The sequence below is a fragment of the Oncorhynchus nerka genome, linkage group LG22, assembly GCF_034236695.1.
Source record: "Oncorhynchus nerka isolate Pitt River linkage group LG22, Oner_Uvic_2.0, whole genome shotgun sequence".
Taxonomy (NCBI): Eukaryota; Metazoa; Chordata; class Actinopteri; order Salmoniformes; family Salmonidae; genus Oncorhynchus; species Oncorhynchus nerka.
Window position 1 is genome coordinate 44,610,932 of NC_088417.1, and position 9,696 is coordinate 44,620,627.

At 42.0% G+C, this 9,696-nt stretch overlaps 1 protein-coding gene across 2 annotated transcripts in view; it reads left to right on the top strand.

Annotated features, from left to right (window-relative positions):
• The window catches only part of LOC115105241 (neuronal vesicle trafficking-associated protein 2-like), a 32,529-nt gene extending 25,413 nt beyond the window's left edge, over positions 1–7,116 (top strand). Inside the window, exons 4-5 of one of the 2 annotated variants that reach the window (XM_029627019.2) lie at positions 6,267–6,377; positions 6,727–7,010. In XM_029627019.2, the coding sequence (XP_029482879.1) occupies positions 6,267–6,377; positions 6,727–6,918 (303 nt within the window). In that variant the 3' untranslated portion in view covers positions 6,919–7,010. Of the gene's footprint in view, positions 1–6,266; positions 6,378–6,726 lie in introns of both variants that reach the window. The other variant, XM_029627018.2, reaches the window with a different exon arrangement.
• Positions 7,117–9,696: the final 2,580 nt, after the last annotated feature.

The window sequence follows — 9,696 nt, forward strand, 5'->3', positions numbered from 1 at the left end:
AGGACTGTGGCCTGAATTGATAGTTCAGATCTTTTCTGTAACCTGTAGGGAAGACAATATTTAATCTATACTTTGCATATAAGCTTCTTACTTATGGGTGGCACACTTTGGGGTGGCAGGGTAGCCTAGTGGTTAGAGCGTTGGACTAGTAACTGGAAGGTTGCAAGTTCAAACCCCTGAGCTGACAAGGTACAAATCTGTCGTTCTGCCCCTGAACAGGCAGTTAACCCACTGTTCCTAGGCCGTCATTGAAAATAAGAATTTGTTCTTAACTGACTTGCTTAGTTAAATAAAGGTAAAAAAAAAAAATGGGATATGGAGGATATATGCAGGATAGGGTTTATGGACAGGGTATATGCAAATGAAATACTGTAGTATTTACTACAGGTAAAACATTTGGTGTTTTTGTGGACATTATTGTACAATCTACTAGTTTTCTTGTGGATAATATTGTAGTATTTACTATAGTATTCCAGAGCAGTGGGTCTCAACAGGTTTTGCCTGGGGACCCAAAATTGATAATGACAATTGAGTCGCGACCCAATATTATGGACTGTTGTATTGCAGCTATATTTTGTAATGTTGCATTGCAGCTGCCTTCTTGGGCTTCAATTGCAAAATAGACCGTGTCTGCTGTCCAAACACTTAAAAGACGCACGCTACCCCCTCAGCCCTCAAATTCAGTGGACACTCTGATGACGTAACATGATGTCTGACGAGTATACACTTGCAGGGCAAGGGGCGAGGGAGGAAGGAATTCATTTGAAATGGACCACCCTTGGCCATAAATTCATCACTCGTTCATTCCGCGATGATTGTGTTTTCAGCCACCGGTAGCTTGTGCTTGCTTTATATGTGCTTCAGTCAATTATGACTGCATGTCTACTTATATTAAATATATAATTACGAATATACGCCTACTGTGTGATAGCTAGCATATTAATTAGCGAACTAATGTTAAGCCTGCCTAGCTGGAACTTCTGAAGGAAAATGTTCTTTCTACAATTTCCAAAAGATAACCAAACAAAAACATGTACTTTTTATGGGACATGCTTGTGCCGTCATGTGCATAAGTAGCACAACTTATTTGCATTTGTTTTTACTTACACGTGTATGTTGACTTCTGCAATGATGTTGTTTTTAAGGTCTCAGACTTTTCTCAGCGGATGTACAAATGTCGCGAATTGAATTATGGGGAGTTTCAGGCCCGGAGTGAATATAATTGTACACTCGCAAAGCCGACTAAAAACGAGGGCTGAGGGGCCTTACGTTGCAATCTTCCCTTGCTTGTCTAATCATTTGGACCACCCTCCAAGATGGCGACGGTTAGTCTCCCAAGGGCATAAGGCGAGGGTAAGTGGACGAGGGTGTGTCTTTTAAGCGTTTCAAATCAAATCAAACTTTATTTGTCACATGCGCCGAATACAACAAGTGTAGACTTTACCGTGAAATGCTTACTTACAAGCCCTTAACCAACAGTGCAGTTCAAGAAGAGTTAAGAAAATATTGACCAAGTAGACTAAAATAAAAAAGTAACACAATAAGAATAACAATAATGAGGTTATATACAGGGGCACCGGTACCAAGTCAGAGTGCGGGGGTACAGGTTAGTTGATATAATTTGTACATGTAGGTGGGGGTGAAGTGACTATGCATAGATAATAAACAGTGAGTAGCAGCAGTGTACAAAAGGGAGGGGGGGTCAATGTAAATTGTCTGGTGGTGATTCTATTAATTGTTCAGCAGTCTTATGGCTTGGGGGTAGAAACTGTTGAGAAGCCTCTTGGTCCTAGACATGGTGCTCCGGTACCGCTTGCCGTGCGGTAGCAGAGAAAACAGTCTGGAGTCTCTGACAATTTTATGGGCTTTCCTCTGACACCGCCTACTATATAGGTCCTGGATGGCAGGAAGCTTGGCCCCAGTGATGTACTGGGCCTTTCGCACTACCCTTTGTAGTGCCTTGCGGTCAGATGCCGAGCAGTTGCCACACCAGGCGGTGATACAACCGGACAGGATGCTCTCGATGGTGCAGCTGTAGAACCTTTTGAGGATCTGGGGACCATTGCCAAATCTTTTCAGTCTCCTGAGGGGGAAAAGGTTTTGTCGTGTCCTCTTCACAACTGGCTTGATATGTTTGGACATGATAGTTCGGTGGTGATGTGGACAGCAAGGAACTTGAAACTCTCGACCTGCTCCACTACAGCCCCATCGATGTGAATGGGGGCCTGTTCGGCCCGCCTTTTCCTGTAGTCCATGATCAGCTCCTTAGCTTTGCTCACATTGAGGGAGAGGATGTTGTCCTGGCACTACACTGCCAGTTCTCTGACCTCCTCCCTATAGGCCGTCTCATCGTTGTCAGTGATCAGGCCTACCACTGTTGTGTCGTCAGCAAACTTAATGATGGTGTTGGAGTCGTGCTTGGCCACGCAGTTGTGGGTGAACAGGGAGTACAGGAGGGGAATAAGTACACACCCCCTGAAGGGCCCCAGTGTTAAGGGTCAGATTGGCAGACATGTTGTTGCCTATTCTTACCACCATTCTTACCACTTGGGGGCGGACCTGCCTGGTGTGTTCCTTGTTCTTCATGATGCTCTCTGCGCTTTTAACGGACCTCTGAGACTATCACAGTGCAGGTGCATTTATACGGAGACTTGATTACACACAGGTGGATTGTATTTATCATCATTAGTCATTTAGTTCAACATTGAATGTAAAGGGGCTGAATAATTTTGCACGCCCAATCTTTCAGTTTTTGATTTGTTAAAAAAGTTTGAAATATCCAATAAATGTCGTTCCACTTCATGATTGTGTCCCACTTGTTGTTGATTCTTCACAAAAAAATACAGTTTTATATCTTTATGTTTGAAGCCTGAAATGTGGCAAAAGGTCACAAAGTTCAAGGGGGCCGGATACTTTCGCAAGGCACTGTATATTTCATACATTTATTTCATATTTAGGATTCTTCAAAGTAGCCACTCTGTGCCTTCATGACAGCTTTGCACACTCTTGGCATTCTCTCAACCAGCTTCACCTGGAATGCTTTTCCAACAGTCTAGAAGGAGTTCCCACATATGCTGAGCACTTGTTGGCTGCTTTTCCTTCAGTCTGTGGTCCAACTCATCTCAAACCATTTCAATTGGGTTGAGATCGGGTGATTGTGGAGGCCAGGTCAACTGATGCAGCACTCCATCACTTTCCTTCTTGGTCAAATAGTTCTAACACCGCTTGGAGGTGTGTTGGGTCATTGTCCTGTTGAAAGACAAATGATAGTCCCACTAAGCGCAACCAGATGGGATGGCGTATCGCTGCAGATGGCCGCGGTAGCCATGCTTGTTAAGTGTGCCTTGAATTCTAAATAAATCAAACACTGTCAACAGCAAAGCATTCCCACACCATCACACCTCCATGCTTCATGGTGGGAACCACACATGCAGAGATCAAATCAAATCAAATGTATTTATATAGCCCTTCGTATATCAGCTGATATCTCAAAGTGCTGTACAGAAACCCAGCCTAAAACCCCAAACAGCAAGCAATGCAGGTGTAGAAGCACGGTGGCTAGGAAAACTCCCTAGAAAGGCCAAAACCTAGGAAGAAACCTAGAGAGGAACCAGGCTATGTGGGGTGGCCAGTCCTCTTCTGGCTGTGCCTGGTAGAGATTATAACAGAACATGGCCAAGATGTTAAAATGTTCATAAATGACCAGCATGGTCGAATAATAATAAGGCAGAACAGTTGAAACTGGAGCAGCAGCACAGTCAGGTGGACTGGGGACAGCAAGGAGTCATCATGTCAGGTAGTCCTGGGGCATGGTCCTAGGGCTCAGGTCCTCCGAGAGAGAGAAAGAAAGAGAGAATTAGAGAGAGCATATGTGGGGTGGCCAGTCCTCTTCTGGCTGTGCCGGGTGGAGATTATAACAGAACATGGCCAAGATGTTCAAATGTTCATAAATGACCAGCATGGTCAAATAATAGTAAGGCAGAACAGTTGAAACTGGAGATCATCCGTTCACCTACTCTGCGTCTCACAAAGACGGCGGTTGGAACCAAAAATCTCAAATTTGGACTCATCAGACTAAAGGACCAATTTCCACCAGTCTAATGTCCATTGCTCGTGTTTCTTAGCCCAAGCAAGTCTCTTCTTATTGGTGTCCTTTAGGAGTGGTTTCTTTGCAGCAATTCGACCATGAAGGCCTGATTCATGGAGTCTCTGAACAGTTGATGTTGAGATGTGTCTGTAACTTGAACTCTGTGAAGCGTCTATTTAGGCTGTATTTCTGAGGCTGGTAATTCTAATGAACGTGTCCTCTGCAGAAGAGGTACTCTGGATCTTCCTTTCCTGCGGCGGTCCTCATGAGAGCCAGTTTCATCATGATGGTTTTTGCGACTGCACATGAAGAAACTTTCAAAGTTCTTGACATTTTCCGGATTGACTGACATTCATGTCTTAAAGTAATGATGGACTGTTGTTTCTCTTTGCTTATTTGAGCTGTTCTTGCCATAATATGGACTTTTTTTTTTTTTTACCAAATAGGGCTATCTTCTGTATACCACCCCTACTTTGTCACAACACAACTGATTGGCTCAAACGCATTAAGAAGGAAAGACATTCCACAAATGAACTTTTAACAAAGCCCTCATGTTAATTGACATGCATTCCAGGTGACTACCTCATTAAGCTGGATGAGAGAATGCCAAGATTGTGCAAAGCTGTCATCAAGGCAAAGGATGGCTACTTTGAAGAATCTATAATCTAAAATATATTTTGATTTGTTTAACACATTTTTTGGTTACTACATGATTCCGTATATGTTATTTCATAGTTTTGATGTCTTCACTATTTTTTTCTGCAATGTAAAAAATAAATAAAAACCCTTGAATGAGTAGGTGTGTCCAAACTTTTGACTGGTACTGTAGATATGGACATATAGATAGATAAAGAAAATCCAATATCTACGCATGTCAAATTAGTGTTATGGCATTAAACCAAATCCTGTGAGGTTTAAGGTTCATTGAGTTTATGAATAATGTAAAAAGTTCATCATTAATATTAATAGACCACACGCTTCTGTCAATATTATCAATACACTACAAATCTAGGTTAAAAGCTATCAATTGAATGCTTAAACACTCCCGTACTGGAATAATGTGTTTATACGTCATAAAGCCCTAATACGCTTTAAGCAGCCATTTCACATGTTCAGTGTGTGTGGTAAGCAAATGTAATTTAATGAACATTCTGACAGAACCAAACATGTGTCCTCACATTAACACCTAAGTCAATAGTCATTTAGCCTCTGTGCTCCCCTTTTTACAAATCACTCTGATCTCTGCTGATCAGCACGCTACCTACATGTAAATCCCCTAGCCTAGCATCCTGCCGAGGTGGCGTGATGGGCGATATGGAGGGAGGCCATTGGAAACGGGGAAATGGTTTTATGGTGCAATATGATTAATTGTGGAAGTGAGGATGAAAATAGCCATTCGGTCCCTTGATTTGACACTGTACTAAACCAGAGTTTAACTGCACTACCACCACATATTATGGTAGAGCTTTGCCGTGTGTACACGTTCTTGCACTCCTCTCTAAAGTAATCAGATTGCAAAACCATTCTAACATCTCTCAGCTATCATTTGACACACATTTGCATAATGTTAATTAACCAATCATAGATTCAGGAGGAACAAGGGAGAAAATCGGTCCTGTTATATGTTAATCTCCCACTATAAAATCATCTTGTCTACCAGGGAAATACACATTTGAAGCACCAAATTTCTACAACAAGTAGTTCTATAGATGTACTTATTTGGATCACTCTATTGAAAGTAATGTATTCTGACATATTGGATTGTCTTTTTTAGGAATGTGGTTATGCTTCAACTGCATTTTGTGACCAATTTGGCTGCTAGGTTGTGAAAAATGTCATTAGTGAAGGTGTTTATTGAATCTGTTTGTCTACACTGGGCTTTAATATAGCAGGCAATGAACACGTTCTACCTCTACTCAGATGGCATTTCTGGAGACAAATGATGATGAGTTATATCCTGCAAATTGACTTGTTTTCTCTCACCTTGTCACCAGACAAATGATGGTAGTAGTTGTTTGTGTGCTCTTTTGAACATATACCGATATTATAGTGTCAAACTCCATCGAATCTATTAAATAACAGAACCTTGCTTTAAGATGTTTTAGATCTTCCGCCTTGACAGGAAACCTGACTTCGCCGGCAGCTATTAAATTGAATGGTGTGTATCTCTCATTCGCAGGTCACTATCCTCATAGTCCTGGCCTTGGCCTTCCTGGCCTGCATAGTGTTCCTGGTGGTGTACAAGGCGTTTACCTACGACCACAGCTGCCCAGACGGATTCATATACAAGGTGAGTGGGCCCAAATGGCACCCTATTCCCTATATAGTGTTTTCCTTTTGACTAGAGCCATAGAGCCCTGGTCAAAAGTAGTGCACTGCATAGGGAATCGGGTGCTATTTGGGACAGAGCATTACAACTACACTGGTTAATTGTCTGTACAGTCACCTTTGGAGGTTTTTGCTGTGGACTACAGGCATGTTAGCTGAAGTAGATCTAATCTAGACACAGCCACTGCACTCTCCAGAGGAAAAAAAATAACTCTTCACCAGAAAAAGCCCTTAGTGCTGTGCAACAGTGTGTAAATGAGGAGAGTATGATATTGAACCCTCCCCACTCTCTCCCTCTCTCCCCCCTGCAGCATAAGCGGTGCATCCCTGCCTCTCTGGAGGCCTACTACACTGCTCAGGATGCCAACTCCCGAGGGCGCTTCTATACGGTGATCAGCCACTACAGCATGGCCAAGCAGACCACCTCTCGCTCCGTCTCTCCCTGGCTCCCTGCTGGCGCTGCCCCGCACGACGCCAAGCCGCCCAACACAGACGGGCACTGAGTCTGCCTGCCCAACCCTCCCACCAACCCCACCTCGTCTGCCCGTCTTCATTCCAAGCTTTTAACAGGGAGTGTCCGTCTCCCCAGTGTCTTGCTCGGCTCAGAGTACTCTCACACCCGCCTTCCTGCCCGTATCTGAATCTCCCTTCTCTCCCGGCTGTCTCTGTTCTCATCCCTCTATGTATTTATTATTTATCATCACTATTTTTAAAAAACTTGTTATTGCTGTTTTGTATTTGATATCAAACAACTGTTTGTACAAAGGCACGAGTCAATGTTGAAATCCACTCAGAGTCAGTTTTTCTGAGCTGCTACTAACAAGAGTCAAACTTCATTTTTCAGATGCGTGCGCCTGTTATCTGCTAGGCCTCCTGTAGTGTCATGACTGTGTGTAGTGGAAGGCATTTAATGATAAACACTAGGAACATGTTTCTGATTCAAGTCCAGGCTTATCTATGTCACTCTGTGCATAATCATACTGGAATACATTCTTATAAAAAAGGTTTTCCCAAGTGAGTATCGATTTGTACGTCTATGGAAGTTGAACATGAACACCAGTATACAATAGATTTCCTGAATTATCTGAGCAAAGCTAGCTAAGTATTCTCTATCATGACGGTTTGATAACTGAACACTTTTCAAGGTACTGTACTGTATGTCATAGTTCCGTCATTGAGGCAAGCTGTATAAAGCCCAATGCATTCATGCTAGTTTCTGTGTGTGCATTGTTGTAGCTAGGTTTCATGGCATTTTTAAAAATAATTCAATGGGAGAGAAAAAAAATGGCCTTATTGCCAGTTATGTTTTGCTTTAGAAAACAGTCCAGATACTGTACACAACATGAATATGTGGACCTAGCTAGGGATAAATACCCAAGACGTGGAGATTATGGGGAACAGTGTGCATATCACCGTCTTTGCTAAAACTCTTGGTTCTGCAATGTTTAGATACATTTTTAGATAAGCTTCTCTGTGTAGTTTTGTTCTGTTACCATTTTTTTTTTATGTTGTCAAAAAACGCTTTTTGAACTATTGTGATTTTGGTAGATAATATGTAGCAAAGCCTGGAGTAGTTTCTCAGTGTGCATCCCATAGTTTTGAGATGAAAAATAAAGCAAGCTGTGACCTGTACAAAAAGTATTTGTCCTGTTGTTTTCAATGTTCCGGACTTCAAATCTCTTCATTATCCTGGTCCACATCTGTACAGTAGTGGTTGGATTCAATCTGTAGCGCCGAAGATCAGCGTTGTAGTGTGATTCAATTGAAGTCAATGTTTCACTTTTTTCCCCCTCATCAATCTACACACAATACCTCATAATGACAGCAAAAACAGTTTTTTTTATACATTTTTGCAAGTATATAAAAAACTGAAATATCACATTTGAATAAGTATTCAGACCCTTTGCTATGAGAGCTAAGGTGCATCCTGTTTCCATTGATCATCCTTGAGATGTTTCTACAACTTGATTGGAGTCCACCTGTGGTAAATTCAATTGATTGGACATGATTTGGAAAGGCACATACCTGTCAATATAAGGTCCCACAGTTGACAGTGCATGTCAGAGCAAAAACCAAGCCATGAGGTCGAAGGAATAGTCAATAGAGACAGGATTGTGGCGAGCCATAGATCTGGGGAAGGGTACCAAAAAAGGTCCCCAAGAACACAGTGGCCTCCATCATTTTGAAATGGAAGAAGTTTGGAACCACCAAGACTCTTCCTAGAACTGGCCTCCCGGCCAAACTGAGAAATTGGGGGAGAAGTGCCTTGGTCAGGGAGGTGACCAAGAACCCTATGGTCACTGAGTTTTTTTAATCATAGCCCAAAAGTGGTTTATTAAATTCTTCCAACTTTTCATGACTTTGTCAATCAACTTGCTCTTAATAAATCAGAATAATTGTGTTGTGTTTCTGTATCGATATGGACTTCAGTTCTTTAACCCATGGTAATGTTGGAAGATTAGTGTACATAGATACATGTACAATTATAATAGGGAGAATGGGGTGTCAATTGCCTGCACTAACCATGGAACTGTGTGATGACACAGCCCAGTATGGCACCATGTGTCGTGTTTAAACTGTTACGGCTTGGTCTGCGCTCCACTCCATAACAATTTAATTAGCCTACATGTCTTTTTTTACATTATCAACTGTTGCTAATGATCCTCAGCAACAACCACAAGGCCGTGACGGTGATAAAGAGGAAGCAAATTAAGCTAAACGAAACAATGGAATTAAATGGAATGATCATGTAGGCTATACCAACTGAAAGTAACTAACAGTAAATTGGCATTTGAATCTGTGTTGTTATTAGGCCCACTGACAGTCGATACTGACAGTGGTTAATATTTAACAAGTTAGAAATAGGATCCAGAGAATGTCGGGTAGCCTATAATTAAGACATTAAGAGAGTGCCCATCCCAAGGCCGTTGATATGTTAATATGCTTCAGTTTGCTGCCATATGTCTGGTTTCACATCTGTCTCCAGGGATTATAAGGTTACATATATCTAAAGCAAATGTCATTTATATTTACAATTCCCTCATCCAAATGGATTATTCATTTACGTAGCTTGTATCAATAGCTTTCATCAAGTTGTAAATTACAGTGCATGGAGAATGGTGTTATTTATATCTGAAAAAAAGTAGTAGATGCTTTTTCCACTTGGAACCGATAGGTTCTCTAGACCAGGGTTTCCCAAACTCGGTCCTGGGGCCCCACCCTGGGTCCACATTTTGGTGTTTGCCCTAGCACCACACAGCTGGTTCAAATAACCAACTCAT